At 39.8% G+C, this 27,728-nt stretch overlaps 2 protein-coding genes across 5 annotated transcripts in view; one reads left to right on the top strand and one right to left on the bottom strand.

The window, feature by feature from the left end:
* Positions 1–21,949, top strand: part of cdkl5 (cyclin dependent kinase like 5) — a 42,204-nt gene extending 20,255 nt beyond the window's left edge. For 2 of the 4 annotated variants that reach the window (XM_063473278.1, XM_063473270.1), the window contains exons 8-21: positions 438–528; positions 2,922–3,024; positions 5,272–5,358; positions 5,818–5,898; positions 6,036–6,211; positions 8,856–9,700; positions 9,923–10,263; positions 11,556–11,657; positions 11,984–12,089; positions 12,307–12,442; positions 14,246–14,351; positions 14,749–14,910; positions 16,344–16,601; positions 18,061–21,949. In XM_063473278.1, coding sequence (XP_063329348.1) covers positions 438–528; positions 2,922–3,024; positions 5,272–5,358; positions 5,818–5,898; positions 6,036–6,211; positions 8,856–9,700; positions 9,923–10,263; positions 11,556–11,657; positions 11,984–12,089; positions 12,307–12,442; positions 14,246–14,351; positions 14,749–14,910; positions 16,344–16,601; positions 18,061–18,471 — 3,005 coding nt within the window. In that variant the 3' untranslated portion in view covers positions 18,472–21,949. The remainder of the gene's footprint in view (positions 1–437; positions 529–2,921; positions 3,025–5,271; positions 5,359–5,817; positions 5,899–6,035; positions 6,212–8,855; positions 9,701–9,922; positions 10,264–11,555; positions 11,658–11,983; positions 12,090–12,306; positions 12,443–14,245; positions 14,352–14,748; positions 14,911–16,343; positions 16,602–18,060) is intronic. The other 2 variants (XM_063473287.1, XM_063473296.1) reach the window with 2 other exon arrangements.
* Positions 21,950–21,993: 44 nt separating this feature from the next.
* On the bottom strand, positions 21,994–27,602 carry rs1a (retinoschisin 1a). The gene is made up of 6 exons (XM_063473309.1): positions 27,476–27,602; positions 27,230–27,255; positions 26,886–27,006; positions 24,691–24,832; positions 23,894–24,089; positions 21,994–23,153 (listed from the first exon to the last, which is right to left on the bottom strand). The coding sequence occupies exons 1-6, from the start codon at positions 27,528–27,530 to the stop codon at positions 23,001–23,003; spliced, it is 693 nt and encodes a 230-aa protein (XP_063329379.1). The 5' UTR covers positions 27,531–27,602; the 3' UTR covers positions 21,994–23,000.
* Positions 27,603–27,728: the final 126 nt, after the last annotated feature.

Here is a 27,728-nt window from a genome sequence, read left to right as displayed (position 1 = left end):
GCCATTTTACTGTTTTCCAGGTGTGTGTTTTACATTAGCATCAATATCAGCAGGGTCACATGGTTAGTTAGCGTTGCATAATTGGCTAATGCAATGCTATTTAGTCAGCTGGGGTGAGATTTGTTTGTTATTCACTGTTGGAGCTGGCGTTCTGTTTATTGTGACTTTTTTATGATTAAAATGGACTCTCTGTACGACACTTTTCCAAAGCACAGTCTCCAACCGCCTGCAGTGACATAACTAATTAGTTTGATCACATGGGAAGACCGTGTTGTTACTAAGCTGTCCAAATTACTTGAACACTGAGAGTCCTTTTGTGTTTTTAATTGATCTTTGAAAGAGTCTAAATTGTATATTATCACACTTCAATGCGATGGCTGTGTAACATACAGAATCAGGTGTACGTGATTTATTGAATATCTGTTACTCTGGCTCAGGTTTTGCTCGTAACCTGTCTGAGGGAACAGATGCCAACTACACTGAGTATGTCGCCACAAGGTGGTACCGCTCACCTGAGCTGCTGCTGGGGTGAGTTCCTGTGTGTGCATGTGCGTGTGCATGTCTGTGCATACATGTATATGCAGGAGCTGAAGTGAGAAACATGAAGCGAAGGAAAGAGCACAGAGCACAAGATATGTTTCTGTGTTTTTCCACAGAGGGTATTGGAAGCTTTTCTCTTGTGATACCAGCATACCTTAAACAAAATAACACAGTACTGGTCTCATTTTCTCAGCTAATACTCATTCATTTTTGCATTATATGTTTAATGTATCAGCTCGTGCCTACAGCCTGACATGAGTAAATGAAAGCAAGTTATAGCAGAAATCTTATTATATCAAAGCAGCTTTAAATAGAGATCTCTTCTCATTACAAACTGAGGCCAAACTTTCCAAAGATCCCAAAAATGTCCAGCTGCATTTTCTGGAATAAGACGAAGAAGAAGAAATGAACACGATTTTAATCTGTTTAAACAGGAGGCCAGTAAAAATAGACTTAAAGTGTCTGGGCTAATATGAGACTTATTTTATTGCATATGCACCAGCATGCATTCATCCGTATGAATAAAATGTATCAAGAAAATATCCCCGACACCATTGACAGGTAGGAAGGATCCATGCTTTCATGATGTTTATGCCAAAATACTACAATCTGAATGTTGCAAATCAATCTTCTGTTCTAGTGAGTTCATGTGAACTGTAGCCTAATTTTCTTGTTCTTAGAAGAATGACAACCAGTGTGGTCTTCTTCTTCAAGATTCAGCATATTGTACCTTGTACCTTGTTTGTGGTTATTTAAGTTACTATCAGCTCTAAGCAGCCTTGCCATTCTCCTCTGGTATAAACGAGGGATTTTTGGCCAGAGAGCTGCTGCTCAACATTTTTGGACCACTCTGTAAACCCCAGAGATGGTTGTGTGGCAAAATCCCAGAAGATCAACAGTTCCTTAAACATTTTTCCCCCATTCTGATGCTCAGTTTGAAATTCTGCAGCTCGCCTTGACCATGTCGACGTGCATAATTGCATTGAGTTTCTGCCATGCGATTGGCTGATTAGATATTTACATTAACAAGCAGTTGAATAATTTTTTTCCTAATAAAGTGGCTGATGAGTATGTGTAAAAGACACTGGAACTATAGATTTTTTTCCTTTTAGAGTGAATCAATTGTCCAAGCAGCGGGCAAATCAATAAATATGAAAATCTTGTAAAATTACTCTTAAAAGAAAACTATTAATGGATGTTCAGAAATGAAGTCTGTGCTTTCACTGTGTCTGGAAATAGGCTGTTTTTGTTTCCTTGTAAAAAGCGGGCTCTCTCTCAAACAGCTCAAAAACTGCACTGAACACGATTTCATCTTTTTAATTCATCCTACATTCTTTTATAATTTAATGAAAATTGACAAACCGATTTCATTTTTAATTAGTTCACTACTGAAAGCGATGTATTCATTCCGTTCAGTCTAAGAGACCTCAGCTGTAAAAGCTAGTTAAATATGATTCGACATGCTCTATATCTGGACTTTTACATGACACAAACACTCCCAAATCCCCAGTAAGTCTAACTGGATTGTGTTTATTTGGGTTTTATTACATCTGGGCAAATATAATAAACATTACTGCAGTATGCTGAATAAACGTTGACAAAACACAAAAGTTGACTGATTATTGCCTGTATGATAAATGTCACCCACTTAGTGAGCTCTAACTGCATCTCTGTGCGTTTCTGAGCACGAAATTAAGCTAACAAACCATTTTTTTTAAATGTAATTTCACTGCTAAAAATTTTCATTTCATTTCATTTCTTTTATTCAGATGGCTGGAAAAACAGTCAGTGATTCATCTGCTGCATTATGACATGAGCCACCATGCACACACCATACCCAGAGATCAAATTTCACTTTCCTCGTGGACTTCTCTTGCCGATGTTGTTTTGGTGCTTTTGCTGCATTTAATGTCCATTCTAGCTTGGAGACAGCTGAACGTCATCTAGCCTCGGTTCTGTAGCCTGATTTAGTAAATGCCCTGGAACATTTATTGAGACAGCGTTTGAATGCCGCCCACTCAAATACTCTCTCCCTCCAACACCACCTCTCCTCTGCTTCTCTGCTGCCAGATCTCTCACCATTTCTCACCAGACTTCTCAGCTCTGTTCCCTCAGAAATGACCATCTTCTTTATGAGCTTCTCCATCAGAAACACAACATCGATCGTTTTATTTTAATTGCACCACCTCCGTGAATTCTATCACCCCCGCCTCGCTGTCATCCCTCTCATAATCGTCTCCTCTCATTCGGGGACTTGGTTTTTACCCTTTTTCCTCGCCATTTTCATTTCCTCTCTCATTATTATCACCCTACCATCTAATTAACGAGGTCTTTTTGCTGTCTTTGATGATTACATATTTGTCTGCTTTTCTCCGTCTCAGGGCTCCTTATGGAAAGGCAGTGGACATGTGGTCGGTGGGGTGTATCCTCGGGGAGCTGAGTGATGGACAGCCCTTGTTTCCAGGGGAAAGCGAGATTGATCAGGTTGGTGAGCCGAAACAAGGGTGAAGCATGTAGCTAATTAAACAGGCTGACTGAAAAACAGAAATAGCTTTTGATGTAAATAAATCAAAACCTCACATTTCAAATTCCTACTGTGTGATGTTTAAGGTGGGCTGACAGGTTTTATCTATTTATTTCAGATTGTTATAAAGGGAACAGGCATTCATAATATTTGACGCTTATGTACCTGACAGAACGCCCACTTTGGTTTCTTCTCTGATATAATAAAACAAAAGAAGAATTACTGAGTGTAAAAATCACAGTTACAGGGGTTTTTTTGGACTTCACACCTGGGCAAGAGAAATTTCAATTGTGTTGTCGGAAATAAAGCAACTGGGAGACAACAGAGCGAGCGGGTGGAGATCTCAGAGATGGTGATGAGCGCTAATTTTGGAAATTTAATAGCAAGTCAAATTAAATTTTATTCATCCCCGAATCACAAGTTTGTCCAACAGAGCTCTGAGATCTGTGCACCAGAAGAAACTGTCTCTCTGTTAGCTCGCACACAACCCATCGATATATCGAAGAAAGAAAATGTATTAACATAAATAATCTGCCTCAGGCCTGCCCTCAAACACTTTATGGATTATGTGTCCAATTTGCCGTTCCAACAAGTTTAGTAGGAAATTTATGGAAACAATGTGCCTCACTTTCAGGTCAGTGCACCTGGGCTGGTGCTCTCATTTAAAGCAGTTTCGTTGATTGGACAGCATGCTGTGTTTAACCATCTAACAACAGGTGTATCATTTATGATACTGTGGTTTTGAGTTTTTGTAACCTCTGATGAAGATCTAAATAAATTGTACACTATATTTTTAAGCAATAACACCCAGAAAGAATTATAAATATATATACATATATATGAAGTGTTATACTGAGTGAAATTGAGACAGATATAAAACAACAGGTGATCATGTCTTAATGATAAATTTCAATCACCAAAAATGAAACACGGACTTCTTGAACAGGTTGTTCCAGCCAGTGTGTTTTATAATTTATGCAATAGTTCCATTGCTCCGAAAGGCACCAACACCACAAACATGGTCAACAGGTCAAGTTCGGTGAGTTGAATTATCAAAGGTGAGGCTTAGCAGAACGCTACCAGCTGCAGCTGTTGCCTATGTTAGCAAAACAGCTATCATTTATAAAGTGAAGATGGTGTTTTATCCAGCTCCTTTATTCACCGTAACCTGACACAACCATAAAGGGATTTGTGTCCTTCCAGGATTGAACTGGGAAACTGTGCTTATTAGACAAATCTGTATAATATTATACCGCTAAATATTTACCACACACAGTTTTTAAGAAAAAGCATTTTTTATATCAGGGTGTCAACATGCTTTTTTTAAAATTGCTGTTAAATTGAGTTTTTACCCAGGACTGAAGAGAAACTAAGATGCACAACTTGTTTGCAGATAGATAGGTAGGAGAGCAAGGGGCAGGAAGAAGAATCACCAGCACCATTATAGTCTGGGAAAACGGGGCCCAGGGGCCCAAAGTGTCCCAGCAGATCATCACATGCATCAAGATGATCAAAATGATTCAAATCACCTGTCTGCTGTATTGCGGTTGAGCAGTGTGTCGTTTATATTGATAATACTGTAAAATATAAATCCATCATATATGGCTTTACAGAGTGTTTCCTGTCGGTTTGATTTTACAATTCACATCTTTAATGTTTCGCTTTCACCACGCACATGAACATTATTTTACTCGGCAGAAAGCAGCTGCTGAAGATTGTGCTGAATCAGGTTGACGAAGGGTGTGATTGGTTTAGCAGAAGTTCACCCCTCCAGTGAACGAAAGCGTTCCTCCTTGTCTAAAATGTGCACATCGTCAGATTTGTTAGGTAATAAAACATCACTGTTGGAAATGTGTAACAATAAAAAACTATAATGGAGAACAAAATGAGCTCATCATCTGTTCCCTAGTTGTGCTGCCACCTTCGATCGTGTTACATGATCTTCATCAGTTTGCCCGGCTGTCACAGAAATGTGCTGTAGATGCTCTGCACTTTTTTTTTTGAAGCTTTGGAAACTCCTTGTCCACAAATACAACTTGAAGTGAGATTATTTGAAGTGGGATTAACTGCTGTTTACAAAGTCAAGAATGAACTTTGATGCTTGAGATCTGCATATATCTTTTACAGACTTGTGTAAATATTAAAAGAAAAATAATCATTTATGGTAGGGTGTTTTTAATGATATTCCTCTCTTTTTTTGTCTCCAGCTTTTTACCATTCAGAAGGTTTTGGGGCCACTTCCTGCAGAACAGATGAAACTCTTCTACAACAACCCTCGATTTCATGGAATCAGGGTACAAAATACTAACTGTGCTTGAATTCTTCTCTACTTTTTCATCTCCTTTCTCCTCGCCCTCCTCTTCTGTTTTTTTTTTACCTCCTTTCCTTCTATCTCAGCTTTGTGTCAAATCTCTCTCTCTTTTGTGGCAGTGTTCCCAGCACCATGACTGAGTGGATTGCTATGACTCATGAGATAGGTGGTTGGTGTTCAGTTTAGCAGCAAGAGAAAATGCCCCAGAGGGACGATCAGGACTTGTGTGTGTGCTTGTGTGTATGCGCACGCTTTGTAGTTTGTTCAGCGTGATCCGCTGATAGATTTCTGTGTGATTTGAAGTGAGAGCTCCTTTTATTTTTTTTTCACTGGCAGCTACATAAACTGTGCGTTGGAAATCGTAATAGTAGTCTTTAATACACAGAAAGTTTGCGTTGGTTATGAATTTGATCCAGTGTTTGTGTCTTTGTGCTTCTGCCAGTTTCCATCAGTTACTCATCCTCAGACTTTGGAGAGACGTTACCAAGGCATCTTGAGTGGTTTGATGTTGGATTTGATGAAGGTAAAATGCCAAGAAACATTCCAACTCTCACACAAGAATAATAATGATTGATTCGACTGCTATATCATATATGAAACCTGAGACAGGGGTCACTAAAATGCATCATTTCCTTTATGTGCATGTCTTTTTCCAATCAGAATCTGTTGCTGCTCAACCCTACTGAGCGTTACCTAACAGAGCAGAGTTTGAACCATCCAGCCTTCCAGCCTCTGAGGCAGGCAGAGAGAGAGAGGCCTCCGCCTGCATCTCCCAACCCGCCACGCTCCTCCAAGAGAAAAACACACCATCATGGAGAAAACACGGTTCCTACAAGGTTAGAAAGCAATCCTTTATTTCAGACTTCTGCCAGAGTGTCTACATGCAGTCATCTTACAAAGCCCAGTTTGGATGTCTCTGTGTTAACACTGGAACTAATGCTGTGTTATAGTGACGGACTTTTCATCACATCTAATGTCAGATACTGTTTGTATCTGATTACATCAAGATTTAGTGTTTCTTTGTTTTTGTAAAACCAATGCCGTTTTAGTGTTTTTTTGTTTGTTTTTTTCATTTTAATGATATCCCAGCCCAAGTTGAAAGCTGCAAAACCAGTTTAGCTCAGTGAGTTGAGCAGGCAACCACATGCCATATGGCTGAGAGTGACCAGCCTGGGTTTGAGTCTGACCTGCAGCACTTCGCTGCATGTTTTCCTCCTCTCTCTCCCTCTGCTTTCCTGTCATTTCTTCACTGTATCTGTCAATAAAGCTGAAAAAGGCCAAAAATAAGAATTTGATCAGAGCCACTGACAGCATCTGCAGTATTAATTTATGCACAACTCTCTTTAGTTCCTGCATTCCCTTTTCAGCCATTCTGCTGAAGATTTGCTGCTGTGCTTGTGGTCGTTGTCATGTTGGTTGACCAGGTTTGCATTGGGCTTTAGCTATCAGACCTCAGGTTTGACTCCTGATTACTTTAGTATACAGAGGAGTTCATGGTTGTTAAGACTGTAAAACAAGCTCAACAAGCACAAATCATCACCACTACACCACCGTGCTTGACAGTTGGCATAAAGTGTGTGTGGTTTTCGTCAAATGTGGCGTTGTGCATAACGACTAAACATCTCCACTTCGTTCTTCTCTGTCCAAAGGACATTGCTTCAGAGGTCTTTGTTTAGATGCGACTTTTCAAAGCAAAGCTGTGCTGCCGTGTTATTTTTCGAGACAGGAACCTCGATCTTGGCACCATTTCCTGTTCAGTCAACTATTCAGTCTGTCTAATTGTAGTGTCGTGAACTTTAACATGCTAACAGAGGGCTGTAGAGTCTAAGATGCAGCTCTTGGGTTTTCTTGAAATTCTCTGAGAACTGCACAGTCTGACCTGAGAGTGAATTTGCTGGGATGTCCACTCTTGGCAGCTATCCGAAATGTTTTACACTTGTGAGTAATCTTTCCCACTGTATAGTGATGAAATTCAATTAGTTTGGAAATGGCCTATAAACCTTCCAATACTGATAGCCAGAAACAGTTGTTACTCTAAAATGCTGCACCTTCTGATGTTCAGTTAATCAAGTGCATTTCATTAGACCCCGGCTGCTACTTACCCTACGAATTCCTATGGAAGCAGTTCGAGTGTATTTGGCTTTTCGAACACTGTATCTGCATTTTGATTTAGTTTTTGTTAAACAGATAATGACACAGTGTCATAGGCCACATGTTCTAGTTGATCTGGGGTTGTATTTATCTAATTTTATCTATTTTTTGCTGTCATTTTAATATGTTTGTCTGAAACGCGTCTCTCTCGTAAATGAGACATTGAGTCTCAACCTGTGTTCATAAAAGTTAAATTAAATAAGTAAATAAACCTGTCCTGATATATAACACTTCACTGGCTTTCATTTTCACGTGACTGTATTTTTATAACTATATAAACAATGCTTTTGTGAGCTAACAGAATATTTTCTTTCAACGCGTCTGCTCAGATTCTTCCCTCGTTGTTGTCTTCTGCTTCTTTTTTTTTCTTTTTTTCATTTGGGACTCAAAAGGATAAATCTAAAATAAGTTATTATCATTATTTTGACTCACTTGTAGATGTGGAACTGAAAAATATTAAACAAACTGTTGGCCTCAAATTGTATATTTTAGATTAAAATGCTCATCTAAGGTTTGATAAGCTCGTAGGATAAAAAACAGAATCAGAGTTTGAAAGAATAGTTATATTTCTGTCAGACACCATGCTGACAGGAAAAACATATAAATTGATTTAATGATTATAGACTAGATTGATTTTATGGGCGGGGATACCTCAGTAGGTAGAGTGGTGGCCCCATGATCGGAAGGTCGATGGTTCGAATCCACTGAACGGCTACCCTGAGGTACCCCTAAGCAAGGTACTGTCCCTACACACTGCTCCCCAGGTGCCCAGTTCCTGCCCACTGCTTCACTGAGTGAATGGGTTAAATGCAGAGAGGAATTTCCCCAAAAGGATCAACAAAGTATACTTTCTTAATAAGATGCTTTTTCTGGTGCTTGAAAGTTACACTTTTAGTTCTCTGACCAAGATACAGCTCTCGATGATGGATCATCAAGGCTTGTAAAACTACATCAAACTAATAAGCCACAAATCAAGGTCTTAGAAACCAGACAGATCAGTGGGGGTTTTTTGGGTTTTTTTTTGTTTGTTTTGGGGGGGTTTTTTGGGTTTTTTTTTTTTTTTTTTGGGGGGGGGGGGGTTAAAAAAATAAAATTATATTTTTAAAGTAAAATACCAGCTATTTTAACTTTTTGTAATGTCATATAGGAAATGCTTCCACAAGCACTTTAATAAATGGTTGTAATATTTGTATAAGAGATTATTTTCAATTTAAAAACATAGACTGTCATATCCAGATGGTGTTTTTTTAAAAGATTATTTCTTGTGAATGGTTTACAGCAGTAAATATTAGAACACCATGCTAAACGGCCCTCCCTCTGCTCCTACAGGAGTCACACTAAGAGTTCAAGCCGTCGTTCCAATAGCAAAGAATGTTCCAGCCTCCCTCGCCACGGAGACCTCCATCACCTCGGGAATGAGAGTTTTCTCAACGGCAACAAACCGGCACCATCCAGTTTAAGTCCGACTCTGCACCCCAAGGGCCAGTACATGTCCCAGACTCTTAATCGTTCTATCTCCTCCAGCAAAGATCTGGTTAACAACAACCTGCCACACCTGCTCAGCCCCAAAGAATCCAAAAGCAAAACAGAGTTTGATTTCAACTTGGGACCCTCCCCGAAGTTGCCGGACCAGGGACATGGGGTAAAGTATGGCCACGGCAAACCCAGCTCCTCTCGCTCTCAGCAGCAACAGCAGCAGCAGCAGCAGCAGCAGGTCAGTCGGCACACTTTCCTGGAAAACAAAACTAACACCCTACAGTCTGGGGCAGAAAAACAACACAGTCGACATGCCCACAGTATGGCCGACTCTGCCCACGGATCCATGTCCTCATCCTCTAAGAGCTCAGCATCTTATCTCAGTCTGTCCAAGAGCCACAGCGGACTGAGCGATGCCAAATCTGTGGGGAATCTCAGCGACGGTCGACTCCACCCGGATGACCCAAACTCTAACACGACAGCTGGGGTGGGACCCAGTGCCCGCTTCTTCCCTGCCAGCTGTTTAGACCTCAACACCCCTTCAGGTCCTTCTGGGCCTCCTGGCAGCCCCTCCACTCGACACAGTGATCGATCTGGACACAGCCCCGCCTCTCGTAGCAGCGGCAATGCCCGCATGGAGAGCAGCACGCTGGACTCTTCATCCAGGCACAAATCCAGACATAAATCTTTAGTGCCAGGTAGGTTTGATTAGAGTCTATTCATTTTACACTTTAAAAGCTTTATAAAAAAACAAAAACAAAACATATCATCACAGTGGATTCCAGCAAGAAAAACAAACAAGGAAATTAAAAAAGATTAGCCTGATCACTTAAATTAGTTTGGACAGTTAAATAGTAGAACACTTGTAACTGTTCACTTCTTATCGCTCTGCTTACTTTGACTTCTTTTCTCATCTCCAGAGGACACTGGTGCTCCGGAGCTCTTGGACCCAGGAGGACCTGGGATGCCCTCCACTCACACTCTGCCTTCCCCTCACGAGTCTTATCATTACGGCCTCGGCTATACCTCGCCTTTCTCCTCTCAGCAGCGGCCGCAGCGCCACTCCATGTACGTGAGAAGGGAACGCCACCGACCGCACGGAGTGGAGACGGCGATGGCGGGCTTGCCTCCGCCGGGGCAGGCAATACCAACACGAGCCAGTAGCCTGCAGCTCCTCTCCCCACAGCTGCAGCACAGGACCACCCTCGCCGGACACTCAGTGAGTTCTTCGAGGGAGGACTGCACGGACGACATGACGAGGGTTAGTGGCAGAAAGTGCCTCGAACGTGGCGGGATTGAGTCTAAAATAGCAACAGACACACAATGAAAAGCTTAAATTAGGGTGCATTATGTTGAATGGTGACAGCAGTTTTTGTAGTTCCCCACACACTTCCCCACCAATCTGAAAACCCAACACCAGTCATCACTCATAATGATTTCTAAGCACATTGCCATTCTTTATGCCAGAAACATCTGACCAGGATCTCTCCACATTTTAACGACCCAGTTCAGAGTCCTCCAAAATTAAAAAGAACTAAAATTGCTGTTTGCCCCACTTTTAAACCCATTTATCCTAATGCTAGTCCAATTAATTAAACAGCAAGCCACAAACAAGGTCAAATGGTGCATTTCAATGACATGAATTAGTTCAGAAAGCACCTTTCAGACACTAAGCTTTGATAACACTAAAATGGGTTAAGTGCAAGAACTATTCACCCCGATATATTTGTCAAAAGAGCTTTGTGTCAGACTGTCAGAATGCTTATTCCTGCTGTAAACCTGGGCATTTAATAGGAGACTCTGTGGGGGTTGACTCACTTTTGGAGTCCGATCCAAGTGGCCATTCGAGGAACTGTTTTTGGTGTTTCCTAACAGGCTGCCTCTTACTCATGCACAGTAGAAATAAGTCATAAACACAAGTAAAATTGCCCAAAACACACAAAATTTCAACCTCTACAGCAATAGTGGCACAATAACGCATAAATGATGTGTCAAAAATTTTTTTAAAGGGATGTTGACGGTGATTGGAAAGCACTAAGGGCAGCAGAAAAGGCAGGTGACATTTTAACTTAATTTCTCGTGAGATAATGGGAGGTGGGTGCAGCGTCAATGTTTTAACTTTTCAGTAAGTGCTTGAAAACCTTTTTCTGTTTCCCAAACACAATCACTAAAGCTCTGCGTCTGCAGTTTAAAAGCCCGTCTGAAGGCAATAATAACTGGGGCTGTTTTCTTGGAATTGTTCTAAGTTACAGAAAGATGATAGAGGATGAGGCAGGTTGGTGAAAAATCACACAGAGACAAAATTACACTTCCTGAAATGTATGAAAGCTCATCCGCAGAAGATATTAAACAATGGAAGCGGAACAAAGGGTGAAATGTTCCTTTGTTATGTGCACTGACTGTCTGTCTGCGTGTGTGTTTGTGAGTATGGGTGTTTCATGATTTGATGTGCGTGTGTGTGTAGGAAGTGTCACTGTCTCGCATTATCATTGCCACTGCTTCATGCTGCTTCTCCAGTCTGCTTTGACCTGCAACTGTCCGTCTTCTCAACAGAGTGAGCAGTCCCCTAAAGACATGAGCCACCCTTGTGCCCCCATCAAAGACTCTACGCGGGACAACACTGCTGCTTTTCTTACACAGCGCTCTAAAAACGAGGTCCGACCCCCCGACTCCTCCCTGTCTCCAGCCAGTTCAGCAAACACAGAGAGTAGCTCTTCTGACTGCTTTTCTTGTTTTGTTCCTACTTAAGCCAACAGCTTCACTGCACGTTGTCGCTGGTATAAATGTAGCCTCACTGAAAAGCGCTAAGATGTCCTGAATGTTTGTGTTGTGAGCCAGAAAAGACTACGATAGCTAATGATAAGGGATGAAGTGAGATTAAACAGGAATGTCACTCAAAACGATAAAAATGCTGAAAAAAATTGTATGTTCCTGTTTCCCTGTGTGTGTTCGTGGGTCTGCATGATGTGTGCACTCTTTAGGTTGGCATGTACCACGACCCTCATGTTGAGGACGGAGCTTCCTCCAAGGAGAACCGGATGATCTTCACTGAGTCCATGCCTCGGAGAGTAGGGAGCTTTTATCGAGGTAAGGAGCAAGAAATAACAGTAAAACCTGTATGGTTCCTCTTTCTTTTGTTTATTATTTCTTTGAGGCATGTGCTGGAGCAATCTTTGGCATGTCACAATTATCACATATGTTTCTATTCATGATTTTATCAGGCAGTAATGCCCCGAACATCACACATTCATCATATTTAAATGATCAAAAACAGTCATTTCCACCTCTCGTTGTTTCTCCTCAGTCCCTTCTCCCAGGCCAGATAACTCCTCCTCTTTCCACGACGGCGTCGGCCAGGGTCGAGGGCCAGTCGTACCCGTTGTACCCGGAGACCCTGTCGCCATGGCCAACCACTCCAAACGCCAGACAGCTTTTGACTGGTGAGAGTTCATTTGTAGTCTTTATGTGGCATGTTGAGGCAGCAGTGCAGTAAATGTAGGAACAACAGTGGATTAAAGAAACATGAAAAACTTTTAAATTGTTAAGCCTGCTGTTAGAATTGTGCACGTCCAGTACACAGTGTGTCAGACGTGCAGAACATTTATGGATAAAGACATTTTGTTATGGTTTTTTCTTCTTTATAGTTTCCTTCCCCGATCTGAACATCATCCCTGCTGTTACATGACAGTGTCATTAACACCAATTAAGATCTATTGTTCAGACTCTGTGCTGCTGCACTGAATACATATAAACTCTTTATATATATGATGGGTTATTCCATGAGATTGTCACATTTATTGATTTGGTTTTTTAAGATAACTAATTCACTAATAAAATCTGTACTTGCAGGTGTTCTATATACACTTACCAGTCACTCTGTTTAGCTGCTCGTTTATACAAATATAAAATCAGCCAATCACATAGCACTTTAGTGAATTTAGGCATGTAGATATGATCTGCTTAAGTTCAAACTGAGCATAAAAGTGAGGAAAAAAGATGATTTAAGTAACGTTGAATGCTGTATGGTTGTTTTTTGAGCATTTCAGAAACTGCTGATCTACTCTGATTTTCCCACACAGTCATCTCAAGGGTTTATATAGATCCAAAAAAGAGAAAATATCCAGTGAGCAGCAGCCTCCGGGTGAAAGAGCCTTATTCGTGTAAGAGGTCAAACAGCTTCAAGCTTACTGGAAAGCAACAGTAAATCAAAAAAACACGCATTACAACCAAGGCATGCAGAAGAGCATATCTGAACCTTGAAGCAGATGGACTACAGAAGCAGAAGACCACACTGGGTGCCACTCCTGCCAGCTAAGAACAGGAAACTGATGCTACAGTTTTCATAGCCTTACAGTTGAAGAGTGGAAAACGCTGCCTGGTTTGAAGAGTCTTAATTTCTGCTGGAACCTTTGAATTTTAGGGTCAAACTTTGGCATAAAAAGATGAAAGTGTGGCTCCATCCTGCCTGTCAATGGCTATGGCTGCTCATACTGGTGTAGAGATATACCAGATACTGATATAGGGATATTTTCTTGGGAGTCCTCTGGGACCCTTATTACCCTCAATAAAGCATTGTTCAAATGCCACAGTCTATCTGAGTAGACCATTTCCATCCCTTTATGACCACAGTGTACTCATCTTCTGATGGCTACTTCCAGCAGGGTAATGTGCCATGTCACAAAGCTCAAAAAATCACAAACTGGTTTCTTGAATATGACACTGAGTTCATTGTACTTAAATGGCCTCCACAGTCACCAGATCTCAGTCCAATAGAGCATGTTTGGGATGTAGTGGAACCATAGATTCTTATAATGGATGTGCAACTAATGAACCTGTGATGCTAGCATGTCAACATGGACCAAAATCACAAAACTGGGTTTTGCTTTGTTTATTCTTCAAGTGGACTGTTTGTGGTGGCAGTGGCTACAGAAGAAGCCTGAGTTCCTCAGAAAGAGTATATTGTTTTTTACGTAATGACTTTTTTATTCAGATTCCTTATTACAACATATTTTTTTAGATTTTCTGTTTCAAAGCATGAATAATTTGATTAAGTGTTTCTGTTTTCACATGCAGCTGGTTTGAAATTGTAAATCGTGAGGATTATTAAGTTAGACTCCTTTACTGTGCTCCATGTGTTATTTCATAGTGTATGGTTTCTATGTATTACTGTATTATGTATTTTGTTTGCTCCCATGCACGTTATAATCCAAGTTATATGAAACGTTTCCACATTTGCCATGCAGGACTACTGCAGAAGCAATGGTCATGAATCCTCCAGAGCCCGCCAAAGAGAAGGAAAAGCAAGGCTTCTTCAGAGCCATTAAAAAGAAAAAGAAGAAGTCACAAATAGTAAGATTATTAACGACTTATTAGTATTGACTTTTTATTAATAAGATTATTCTTGTCACCTGGTTTTTCAAATCAAATATTTGTATTTTGGTTCCATGTGCTGTGCGCCTTTTGAGTTTAGCACGTACTGATTGTAAGGCAGAATCTGCAGTGTCAATATTTTCTTGCAAAAATGTTTCATATGAGCTTAACACTGACATCTAGTAAGATTAAAGGGAAATTTGAATTTATTAGAAAGCTCTTAAAATTGTCGAGTACATCTTAAAGCAAAAGTTGCTCTGAAGTTCCACCGTCTCTTTTTTGCTTCCTGTTTATCACATATTCTCTGCAGTTGTGCTTCTCTTGGATGTCAGAGATTTGTGTTTAGAGTTGTGGCTGTGCATCTTCTGCTCCACAGACCGACATGGAGGACGGGAGGAATCCCAGCATCAAGAAAAGCCTTTTCCCCCTCTTTAGCTCTAAGAATAGCTTAAAGCACAACTCAGCTGTCAAAGTCCTACCTGTAGTCGCCTCGCCTATGGTACAACATCAGCCTGCTGCGCCCTACCCTGCCTCACCAGTAATCTAACCCCGACGCTGTGGCTGCATGTTGACTTATTTTGCACTCACTGGAATGACCCAGTTTGAAATCCTCTCAGTTGACTGATCGATTGGCTAAAGAATATTTTTTGCTGAAAGGATTTCAAACACAAACATATATATATATATTTAATGCTGCACGCTGTTTTCACATCCATTTTGTCTTGCTATAACGTTTGTCAAATGCAGTCACGTTGCACTCACATTGCATCGTGAGACATTTCAACGTGCAGTGTGCTGTTTGTCGGGCCAGCATAAGGCATCATTTTATCATGAGAGGGTCATGAACATGTTCAGCACACAAACACACACTCCTGCTGTAGAAATTACTGGTCTCTTTGCTATGTTGTGTAATAACGCTGAAATCATGAATAGTTATTTCATAAAATGTGCTCATTTAGCTCCTTTCTGATGGCTAGATTAGGCTAACTAGCTAGCTTAGCAAGGCTGGAAACAGGGAAAATGGCAGATAATTCAACTTATCAGCACTTCCTAAAGGTTATGATTATGCTTTTCCTTATTTTCTGTTTCTTTACTTGTAGTGCACCTGGTTACATTTTCTGATAATGATGCTACTATGTGCAAATAATCCCTATGAGGTAAAAGCTTAGGCTAAACTTCTATAGACAAATACTTATAGACAAATACTTATTTTAAATTCTTTGATCTGTTCTTCTTAGTGTGGTCAACTCAGCTAGACAGATCTGGTGGTAAGCACAGTAGCCCCACCCATTTTCTTTTAGAATTTTTGTTTGTAAAGGGCTACCAATCAGATGAAAGTTGTATTAAACTAAGGCGGAGTTAAAGAAGGAGGAGCTAAAACAGATTGTTTCAGACAGTGGATGAATAGAAGGGCTGCACGAGTGTACAATATACAATATACCATAAAATATTTTGAAGTAACAGTGCAAAACTACTCCTTATATAGTCCAAAAAATACAAAAGTGGAATAAGGAAAAGAAGTGCACTTTAAGTAGTTCTTGTGTAGCCAACTGGTACATGAAGCTGAATAATTGTGTATGAAGCGAAAAGAATAAAAGCCAAAGATTTACTAGTTTCATTTTACCAACAGTAAGAATTTGCTGTTTGTCGCTGGTTTGTATAATTTTTCTTTTTGACCTTTTAAGCAAACAAATGACAATCTATCAAACTGCCCAGTGATGAAATTAATTATTAGTTGCATCTCCAGTTTATATTAAAGATTATCTAAACACACTCAGACACCAGAGTAGAGAGTGAAGCATTTTTTCATAAGACAATCATCATCGCCACTTTCTTGTCTTATGTCTGTTTCTGCCAGAGCAGTGCATGAAGGGCCTCACCGGGATTTTAGTGAGATGTGCGATCATCATTTTTATGTATTTGTTTTGGATTGAAAATAACACTTCCATATTTCTATTTCTGGAACGTCAGGTTCCCGGGAACGGACAGGATCACTTGTCCCTGCAGAGGAGCTCCAAGTCGTCCTCTCACCACAGCAGCCGGCGGAAAAACCGAGAGCGATCCCGAGACAGAGATCGAGATCGGGAACAGAGCCGGGACAGAGACCGGGACAGGGAGAGGGAACGGGAGCGAGAACGAGAGAGAGAAAGGGAGAGAGAGAGGGAGAGAGGGAGGGAGAGAGAGAGAGTCAATGACTGGCCGGACAAACAAGTGGACTCACACTCTCAGGTATGTGCCTACTTTAATCTTCAGTTTAGATTTATCTGCAGATCACAACCCAGTTTGAGTCTTTCATCAGATTTTTTTATTGGATTTTTTTAAAAGAACAATACTTTATCTTGTCATACATACTTAAGTTTTCCTATAAATTATATATTGAAGTCACGAAACTATAATATATAGCACTGTGCTCATAAAAAGTGTCACAAAAAGTGTCAAAAAAGCTCCAAAGACTCAAGGCCCAGAGAAAGGGAAACTGTATAATCTATAAAAGGTCAAAGGTTTTTATTAAAACTGAACCTTAAGAAGAACCTTAAGAATGAAAAAAAGACAGGCCTTGTAGAAGCACATTTAGTATTAATGCCATTCCTGCATTATTCCTACATTTACTTTCGTGCTTTTAGGAGTACGAAGGAGGAAGCTATTTCCACACATGCAGTGTAGACCTGAACTTTTCCAGACATCACCCAGCAGTAGGGCGCCCAGGTGTCCCACTTTATGTAGGACAGCACAGTGTTTTATCCCCCGTTCCCCCAACCCACATAGTGAGACAATGCCCCACATTCTGATTTAGTGGAGTCAACACGTGTTAGTCTCAAAGGAAGCAAGTGGTTTACTCAAACCCAAAGATGATTAGCAGGGAGAACCGCAGCTGGAATAACCATTAAGGTTTAAATGTTATTGGGACAGAAAGGGAATAAATGAGTGATAGAAAACTATTCAACAAAATCAAACCTTAAGCTTGAATTTATTTTTATTGCATTTATTTAGAATCGGACTTAAAATATTACAATTTGCAATTTGTTCTTCACAAACCACTAATTAAAATCAAAGTAACCGAAACATTAGTAGCATATCCTACCTTGTCCGACATAAACATACTGTTTGACCCACAGTTAGCTTTTGGGGTCTGGTCACCCTACCTAACAAAAGATATATTAAAACACAAATGTCTGATATTAAAATCAGTTTTATCCTGCCAGCTATTTACTATTAAAGCAACTGTTTAATTTAAGAATATAGCTGGTAATGTTGCTGGGAAAGACTATCTCCTGCCGTATGGTGCATGTGAGACTGACCTAGATTCTCCCAACAGTGTGTGAGACTGGCTTTAGTACTCCACAGACAGAAAACATCGTTTTCACCCATCAGCTCCAGACAGTGTCAGGAGAATCAGGTCGGGGTTTTGTCTGAAGCTGACCTTTCTTTCATGTGGCACACAGCAGGAGGTAGTCCTCCTCAGGTCCAAGCTCACTACTCGAAATGCACAGTTTAGGCAAGACAGCTACCTGGGGATAGCATCCTTGAGCCAATGTGAATTCAACAGACAGTTACCTGCACTACTGTCACATGGCCTCAACACATATCACAAACTTGGGCTTGGTCATGGGATTTGTAAACAATAACAAAAATATAGTCTTATTTTTTAAGATAATTCATCAGTGGTGTCTCTTTCCCCCCCTGCCAGAGCCAACCACTCAAGTCACTACGTAGGCTCCTTCACCTCTCCCCTTCTTCCTCAAATCAAGGACAGGCTCCCCCTCCTCCTCCTCCTCAAGACCTGCGCTTCCAAGCCCCCATGCCCAACCCTCCTCAGCCCTCGTCCAAAGCAGGCTACCCCGAGGGTCGAGGTCATGCCGACAGCAGGGGGCACACTGGGGTGAGCAGCTCCACCCAGGCTAAGAGCCGCAAGGCCAGCTACCCCCTGCCGGGACAGATAGAGTCCAGCTGGCACGTATCTGCTTTACAGCGGGCAGAGGGCGCTCAGTTCACCCCTGAACAGCTGGGCATCAAACCGGGTCAGAATGGACCCACTTTTACCCGAGCCTCCCGCACCAGGATGCCAAACCTCAACGACCTGAAGGAGACCGCCCTCTAAAACCTCTCAACCACACCACCTCCGATGCAGCTCCATCCCGGAAGCACCTGCCAGAATGCAGACATCGTGGTACTGCAGTAAGGGTCTACACAAGAGCCTATTTCACTGGATCAAGTCCTAATTCAGAAATGTAGTAATCTGTCGATGCTCATGCCTCTGAAATCTAAAAGCCTAGACGTTGACCGGCCAAACACCTGGGACAGTGTGGTTTAGGGAAGCAAAGATAGGGAAGGGCCCATCCTTTCATGAGATGCCAGTACTGTATCAGCTCTATATTATTGTCTGTCTCTACTTGCAAGGTTACATCAGAATAAGCTGATCATCCCTGTCAAGGAGACACTGCCCATGTGGCCTCTTTGCTGCCATCTTCTGCTCACAGGACGCTACTGCAACATTAGACAGCCGCTGTCATAGCAGTGGCCAATAAACTCAAATGTTTTTCAAGCTCTGATATTTGATAAGAACATAAAAAATGATTTATATTAACATTATTTATGAAATATTTATTTGTTTTAAATTCAAGGATATAAGCTATAAATGACACAGTATGTAGGTTATATGGGAATATTATAAGGTAATATAGAATTAAATGTGTAATTGCAAGAGCTTTAGTTTCGACACAAAGAAATGCATAGATATTTATGTGTTGATAATACAATATGTCACAAGGAATATTTAATAATGGTGAATGTCTTTTTTTTTGTTTGTTTGATTTGATATGTTATTAGCAGATTATCATGTTATGTTGTTTTTACCCTTTTTTTCTGATTGTTTCATCAAAATGTAAAAAGAAATACTGACAAATATATAAAATATCTGATATTACAAATAGTGCAAATCTGCCCATCACCCTCATGACATCAGTTTTGACGTTTTGTGACAAGTTGGGCTATTTGTTAGCAGGGTTTGGTAGCAGAACAGCCAGAGTGAGACTGTTAGGCTCTGTGCTTCACATATTGTAATTGTCAGGTCATTTTATCTTACATTCCATTGTCGCAGTTTTCAAATTTGCCCATTTTTCAGTCCCTCAGTTCGTTTAGTGACAAACAGCTTTCCAGCATCTTGTTGCTGCCATGTTGGTTTTGTCCACAGCCTTAAAAACCATTTAACGGGCATCTTCGCCCACATCACGCAGCTCTAGTGAGGGAGGTTTACCTAACATGACATTGAAAATTTAAAGTGTTTTGAGACGGCAGGGAAGCTCTCTGCAAAAAGGCATACCTCACCTGCAACCTTTAAGATCTTAAAGGATAAGTCTGGTAATACTTTATCTTTATTCATTTATTTATTTATTTATTTTGTCAGAAATTCCAAATGCATTGTCTGTGCAGCCAAAGTGGGGTGTATGTGCTCTAAAAATCTTTAGATTCATTTTAATTCATGTTAGGAAATTTGTTATTGACTAAAGTAGAGAATATGCTCATTTTAATATAGTAAGTACAGTACTTGAGTGAATGTGGTTACTTACATTCCCCCACTGGCTGGGTGTGGGCTTTTCATAGGACTTTGCTGACGTCATGAATTATATGAAATAACACCAGACTTATCCTATAATATGTGTTTACATTTCCTGTGTGCATTTTAAAAGCTTGTGTTATCAAGATTTTTGTAAAAGTCTTTTGTAAATCTGAATTTGATTTTCCAATTTGCATTACTATTAACATTAACAGTCATAATCAGGGATGATTTTACTTAACTTGATTGTTCATTAAAGCATTTACTAATTGTCTTCTGATCTGTGGGCAATGTAAAGCTGAGGTGTGTAGAATGAAAAACATTTTGTGGCCTAGGGGAAGTATACAGCATTGTTTTTCCCCAGTATTTCCATTATTCTTCATTCTGTCCTCCTTAATATAAAACAGTATTAAGGCCGCTGGGGGGGGGGAACAAAAAAAAAAAAAACAGTCTTGTTACATTATTCTCAGAATTCTGATTTTAATTTGAGAATTCTAACTTTTTCTCATAAATCTGACTTCATTTGCACAATTCTTTAATCCGACAATTCTGACTATTTTTCCAGACGTTTTGCTCAAACTTCTGACTTGTTCTCAAAAGTCTGGCTTTAATCTAAAAATTCTAACATTCTCCACAAAAATCTGAATTCAGTTGGAAAATTCTGACTTTTTTGTTTTTCTCAAAATTCTGATTTTAGCAATTCAGGCTTTTCCCCAAAATTCTGACTTTTTCCTCAAAATTCTGATTTTAGCAATTCAGGCTTTTTCCCAAAATTCTGACTTTTTCTCAAAAGTCTGACTTTTGCAATTCAGGCTTTTTCTTTAAGTTCTGGATGTAATCTAAGAACTGTGACCTTTTCCTCAAGAATCTGACTTCATTTGCAAATTTCTGCCTTTTTTTGTTTTTCTCAAAATTCTGATTGTAGCAATTCAGGCTTTTTCTCAAAATTCTGACTTCAATCTGAGAATTCTGATCTTTTTTCTAGACATTTTTCTCAAACTTCTGTCTTGTTCTCAAAGGTCTGGCTTTAATCTAAGAATTCTGACCTTTTCCTCAAAAATCTGACTTTTATCAGACATCTGTCTTTTCTTCAAAACTCTTTGAAGTAATTTTTCTCAAAATTATGATTAACTCTCAAACAAATCTCTCTCTCAGAGAATTCTTAGGTTAAAGTTAGACTTAAGATTTTTTTTCCCTCAGGATTTTGAAGGAAAAAAAAGTCATGACCTCAAATTTTTTTCTTCAGTGGCCTTAATTCCCTTTTATACCTTTGTGATTTGAAAGCATAAAGCAAAAAAATTTATTCCAAATGCCATCACAGACAAACGGAACAAAGAAAAGAAGAATGGTCCATGAAAAGTTTGGATCCTCATTTGGTGAAAATAAGAATCAATCACAGTAACTTGATGGTTGACTGAAAGCAATAACACTCATAAAAAGACTCGGAGTGATGCAGATTGTATTAGCCAAATCGGCAGCTAGATGGATTTGAGCCAAATATAGCACAAAGAAGGATTTCCTGCAGGAGACTGTGATTACAGCAAGTGTTGGCAACTGTTGGTATGTGACATCACATCATTCTGCAATACATTTTTTACATTTTTCTTAGGTTTATCCCACAGAAGGTAAAACTGCCCCATGTTGTGCGCGTGTGTACAAAATCCTCATTGCTAATGATTGTAAATGACTGCTGACATGGGTTTGTTTATATCACTAATGGGGCAAAGTGATGATGTTTACCTTGCTAGTGACCCGAAGCCTTACGTTAGTTTATCGACTCAACGCGTCAGATGGAAATGAAGGCTTCAACCCTCAGCAGGTCGCACACGCTGAAAACTGAGATGAGAAGAAGACTTTTTGTTCAGAAATATGAATGTGTTTCCTATAACATCAATTCTCTTTTTTTGTCATTAAGCTGTTTCCCACTTCTGACAGGGTGTAAATAAAAAATAACAGAGTATCTATACTGACCGTTCTACTTTAAAAATGATAGGGTCTCATAATAAATGCCAACTGTACATTTTTGAATGTCTCGGAGTTTGTTTTGGAGCACAGACACAACATAAAAACAGACACATATTTGTTTATTCAAGGACATGGTTTAAAAATACAATAAAGAGAACATCTTCAGAGCAATTCAGCTCTGCAATGTATTCCTAAGTGTAATGGGAAATTCAAATATAACATTAAAGAAAGCAATCAGGAATTTTTAACAACAGCACCAAACAACAACAAAAAAATCAAAAACAGTAACTCAAATGAGGCAATAAGACCAACAAAAAAAAAATCCATACTAACAAATGCATTGAAAAGACCAAAGACAGTTACACCTATCTGATTATCTAACAGCTGTGCACAACATCTGGTGGTGACTGGTGTTTAAGCTGCAGAATAATATGCATTTGTTCTAATTTGACCCACCAGATGATAAATTATGTTTATTATATATTATATTATGACTGTTTACTATATATTATATTTGGACAAATAATTAATTAGAAATGTAAAAAAACAAAACAAACATTCAAAATTAAATAAATAAAATATGAATTTAAAAAAATGCTGTAAATGCAAACAATAATTGTAATTAGGATGACCTTGTTGTTGTTGTCGGTCTTTTCATGGGATTTGCTGAAAATATGAAAAATGCAGACTACTACCACACTGATTCATTAAGGTAAATAAGGAGGGGAGAATTACTGTGTAAATTCCCAGCTACGCTCAGATTATCAGGAGAAGCAGACAGAATTTTATTGACCTATCACAGAACGATTTGGATTTCTAACATGAGCGCAGATTCAACCGCCATAGCAACGCTACCTCTCCCTCTCCATGCCTAATTACTGCTTTCAGTTTATGCCTTTTCATTGCAAATGGAGCAATCTATTGAGAACTCCCCAAATTGAAGTCCCCATAGTGAGACTGGTTTAATACAGACAATGCAGAGTGGAGTGAATGAGAGCTCATTGTACATATCAAACAAACCTGGTTTAATGCATTTATGTAAGTGTGTTTTAGCTGTCTTGTTTGTATTTTTAAAAGGGGGTGGGGGTTGGGGGAAGTGGGGGGGGGGGTTACATGCATTTGTTCATGCAGAGCAGCAGCTCCAGGCGCAGAGCGATGCGTGTGTGCCATCCCAGAGGGAGGATGCGAATGTAGCGAGCAACGATGGGCGGCCGCAGAAGGTTCTGCACAGACGAGGACCGGTCAGAGTTCCCATAAAACACCTGAGGAAAGACAGAAAGGCAAGATTAAGGTGTAGATTAGTAAAAACCGACCATATATGTGTGTGTGTGGGGGGGGGGGGGGTTTGCATTAAAGCTATTATTTCTAGAACCACAGGTACATGGTAGCTGACTTGCAAACAGTTATCATTCAGTTGGTTTTTTAATGACTGATTAACGGTTTAAATCACTTCTAAAATATGACTTCTCATGACGTCAGTATCAGGCAAATATAAAATGCCTGTTTCATGCAAAGAGGCGTGGACAAAGAATTATGTAGCCTTATTCTTAGCCTAGTCAAAAAGAAACCTCCGGTGTCTGAGTATGAAGGGCATTACATTAAAAAAAAATAAATAAAGAGAATAATAAATGGCTCAAAAAATAAATTTAAAAATCATTTAATACATAGAAAAAATATATTTAAAAAATGTTGGCAGTAATTAAATTCGCTGACATAAATGTCTTTTGAATTAGGTTACTGTTATATTGATTCCTCTGTTTATTTGTGTTCCATTTTAGTATTTTATTTATATGCAGCTACCAAATACTCCATAAATACATAAACAAAAAAGATGAAAAAATAAAAGGAAATGTAGGTCAATTACTACAGACTCCTTATTTTTTATATTATATTTTCATACATTTCATGTCATATTATTTATTAATTTAGGGACTTTCAGGCCTCCATACTTGAAGTGTTGAACGTCACATTATTCAGTGTATCCAAAGTGCACTGAACTGACCCTGTTGTTTCCAGTCTGGTCTTTGTAATAGATCCAGTTGAGCTTCTCATCTGTTCTGTACTGTACACTGTACTTGGTAATCCACTCATCGGCATCACAGCGGCCCTGAGTGAGAATCCCTGACACCACCGTCACCTCCCTTAAGTCAATCTGCAGCCACTGACTGCTGTCCTGGAACTTAGACAGCCAGGCGCAGCTGGAGGAGAAAGAAAAACATTTAATATGAGCACTGATTTCTACAACAAATATCATAGTTGGTCACGACAGTTTAGCACAATGCAGGACAGAGAAATTTACTTTGCCTGTGCTGTTTTTACAATATCTCCTCTAAAGATAAAATCCTGTTGTTTTGTGTTCGCAGGAAAACTGACAGTTTTTAACATGCGATATGATGTTTTGTTTTCTGAAAGAGAGAAAATGAAAGAAAGGATTGAACTTAATGCTTAAAAAATACAATATTTAGCATTTTTAAAAAGTCCAACTAGATTCTGTATGGTTTCTTACAGTATGTATTTTTCCCATTTTGTCTCATCTATATGGTTTTTTTAAGCAAGAGCATTTTGGTGTGTTTAACTTGACCTCTGTGACCATATGGTTGGACTCCTTATGCAAAATATACATAAGGAGTGTGTTTACTACCCTTTTCCTCACAGATGGTAAGCATGATCTTTTTTTTTAAAGAGACACAACAGTTGGCTGTGTGGTGCTGGCCTATATATATACATATATATATATATATATATATATATATATATATATATATATATATATATATATATATATATAAATACACCTACCCAAAGCCCTGGCTGTTGAGTCGCGCCTTACTCGGTACCCATGAGGAGAACCAGCCAGTGTACTGGTCCTGGTTGGAGCAGGTAATCTGTTCTTGACTCACTGATCCAGCCTCAAAGCCAAGAGGTCTGTGGTAGGGACACTCTGCAAAGGAGATCGGAGACAACTTAATATGAGCGCTCTTAGTTTCAGGTAATATGTCTTCTTTTACTGCCCATGAGATTTTAATATCGTCACCCTGAGAGAAGAGAATACAAACGGCTAGCTTAAGCCAAGCAGTACATCACAAATATATATATATATATATATATATATATATATATATATATATATATATATATATATATATATATATATATATATATATATATATATATATATGAAAGACAAACCACTAAGCCTCTCCTTAATTCTCCATTTTGCTATCCTTTCCTCTCTCCTAACCCCTGCAGATTCCCATAATCACACCCTCTCGCTCCCGTGGCCCCCACTGTTAGGAGCCTTTGTGTGACCCATATCCCATCCTAAAATCCTGCAGTTTAATTCTCCACGGTAAGAGATCAGTGATGTCCATTAGGGCAGCAGACGGACAGATGGCCATGTTCTGCTCTCCGTGGCTTTGGCTCCGTGTTGTTCCCTCGCTTCCTTTAAAATCACACGAGAGCCACTCCTTTACTTGGTAAATAAAGCCTTTAAATATGTGAATGAGAGAGAGAGACAGTGGTACATGAGTGAGAAAAACATCAGCTGTGGACACATGGAACAGAAACTGTAGTAGAAGTAGCCTGCTGCTCTTTTGTTTACTACTGGCTTAAGCCTATCTGGCACAGGGTTGCATCCTGTCTAATCCCAGTATTACAACACACCCGGCAGAAGCGTCTGTGTGAGTCAGGAGATAAGTGTTTACATAACAGTAATGCAAATGCCTCTGTAGTCCTCCCTAATGTGTTTCCTGACTAAAACAACACATATTCAGATGGCTGAATCAACAGGCAAACTGCGAGGTGAGACTCCGTGGATTGAGGAACTCTGCGAACCCTGACGCAGAGCGGGCAGGAAAGTCTTTCTCACTCATCAGTTCTCATCCACGTAGCGGTAATTGCTGGTTTCTGTAATTGTGAGATCAGCACGGTCTATTATGAGCCCCGTAATCTCCGAATCATGCTCTAATATAATGATAGTCGGCAGAACTTCTTCCTCCTATCTGTTTCTGGTTGCCATGTGATTTGCGGCTCAGCTCAAACACACGGATTCACTCGTTTGTCAGCTCCTCTCCTCATCGAGTCAGACGTGATTCAGATCTGATCTTTAGCTCTCAGGCTCAAGTGAGGCTGTCAGAAGACCTTTTTTGTAGTTTCTTTGTAGGAGGTCCAAAAAAATAGGAAAACAAAACAGGTTTACAGATTTCACTGGGATTTAGTTTAAAAGCTAAATCCCAGGCTAAGTCGGCAAAGTGAGAGAGCTTCAGAGAGAGAGCGTTCAGTTTGAGGATGAATATGGTACGATTGAAAACTCAAGATCAGCTATTAATGGGCGCTGCAGTGAGATTATTTTTGAGTGTTTCTGACAAACATCCAAATGCAGATTTCCTGTTACTGAAACGGGAATTCTGGAGGACTATGCAGTGTTATCACAGGTAGCTTCTGTTTCTTCACATGTCCCCCCCCCCTCTTCTTCCCTTTCTCCAAGGATGTCCAGTGAAGCATGTCCATCCACCCTGCGGCGTCAAATCTGGAGCCTAATGCACTCATTGCATGAACACGAACTATAGACACACAAATGCGCACACACTGAAACCGTCCATCTACTTGTATCAGCAGCGATAATCGTTTGAGCAATTTTCAAGCAAGAGTCCCAGAAAATTAAAGCGTTCAGCTCCTCAAATATGAAGATTTGCAGTCTTACTTTGTCTTCAGTTGAATTGGCTTCAATTCTCTGATTGTGCAGCAGGTTAATCAGTAATAAAAATCACTGTTAAGTACAGACCTTTCAGTTTTGAGCAGGTTAAACAACAGTTAATTCTTGTCTATCTAACACACCCTTCCCTTCTCCTTTTAAGAACTATTATCACTTTAGTGGTGCAATTGTAGATCAGCAAAAGTCACATAATAAATCTCATTAGTAATAAAGTAATGATTGAAATTTAAGCTACTTATATGATTCATGTCCACTCAGAGTGACGTTTAATGGCTCTCACCCGGCATGCAGTCCACTCCTCGCACCAAAGATGAGCCAGACCCAATGGAATAAACCTCCGTCTGCGATTCGCCTCCATCACAATCACATTTGCAGGACTTGTTAGTCCACGCCCCAGGGTTCTTATACAGACACACATAAACAATGTTTGTTAGCTGAAAATTGACATAGAGCTCATTTACAAATGATAAAAGGAGAATAATTTAAATAATAACGCTGGTGTGGCTGTTATCTGTGTTTTGCTGTTGATGTTGTTTTTCTTTCTTTTTCTTTACAAGCAAAACCTAACACTGTGACAGTTAAATCATCTGTGACATTTTGCTGGGTTGCTGAGATTTATCATACCTCCTGAGCATAAATGCTGATGAACACTGTTCAGCCAGATGGACAGGAGGGAAAAAAAGCCAGTTGATGAGGCACAGAAGAAGAAGAAAAAAAACAGGACTGTTAAGACATCATAGTCACCCTTTCTGGATACTAAAATCTGTGAATCAATCTGTTAGTTTAACCACATTAAGAAAAGGTAAATAAACACAACACACACTGGTAATAAAATATAATATCAGTGCAAGTGTAAGAGTGAAACTGTACCGTTTGTTCCCAGGAGAAGGAGGCCCAGCAGGAAATGTTGTATGATGAGAGCCATCTTCTAACCCGCTCCAAACCAGACCAGACTGACCATAGACTGAGCATTCAAGCTAGTAGTGATAGGAAGGCTGGATTACAATAATCCACGGGACACTAATGGCCTTATCTAATGCCATCCTTATCTAACAAAGCCCCTCCTACAGCTATTCACCCATCACCATTAATGCCATCATACCTGGAAAATCTCCATGTGGTC

The sequence above is a fragment of the Pelmatolapia mariae genome, linkage group LG1, assembly GCF_036321145.2.
Source record: "Pelmatolapia mariae isolate MD_Pm_ZW linkage group LG1, Pm_UMD_F_2, whole genome shotgun sequence".
NCBI classification, from domain to species: domain Eukaryota; kingdom Metazoa; phylum Chordata; class Actinopteri; order Cichliformes; family Cichlidae; genus Pelmatolapia; species Pelmatolapia mariae.
This window is presented reverse-complemented; position numbering and strand designations above follow the sequence as displayed.

Bases quoted from the DNA above. Each gene is read 5' to 3' on its own strand.
- rs1a (XM_063473309.1), bottom strand. From the start codon at position 27,530: ATGGCTCTCATCATACAACATTTCCTGCTGGGCCTCCTTCTCCTGGGA. The intron at 24,833-26,885 runs GTGAGAGCCATT...TCTCCTTTGCAG, and splicing joins AGGAGTGGACTGCATGCCGG to AGTGTCCCTACCACAGACCT. The intron at 23,154-23,893 runs GTCAGTTCAGTG...GTCTTTCCTCAG, and splicing joins ACCAGACTGGAAACAACAGG to GTGTTTTATGGGAACTCTGA.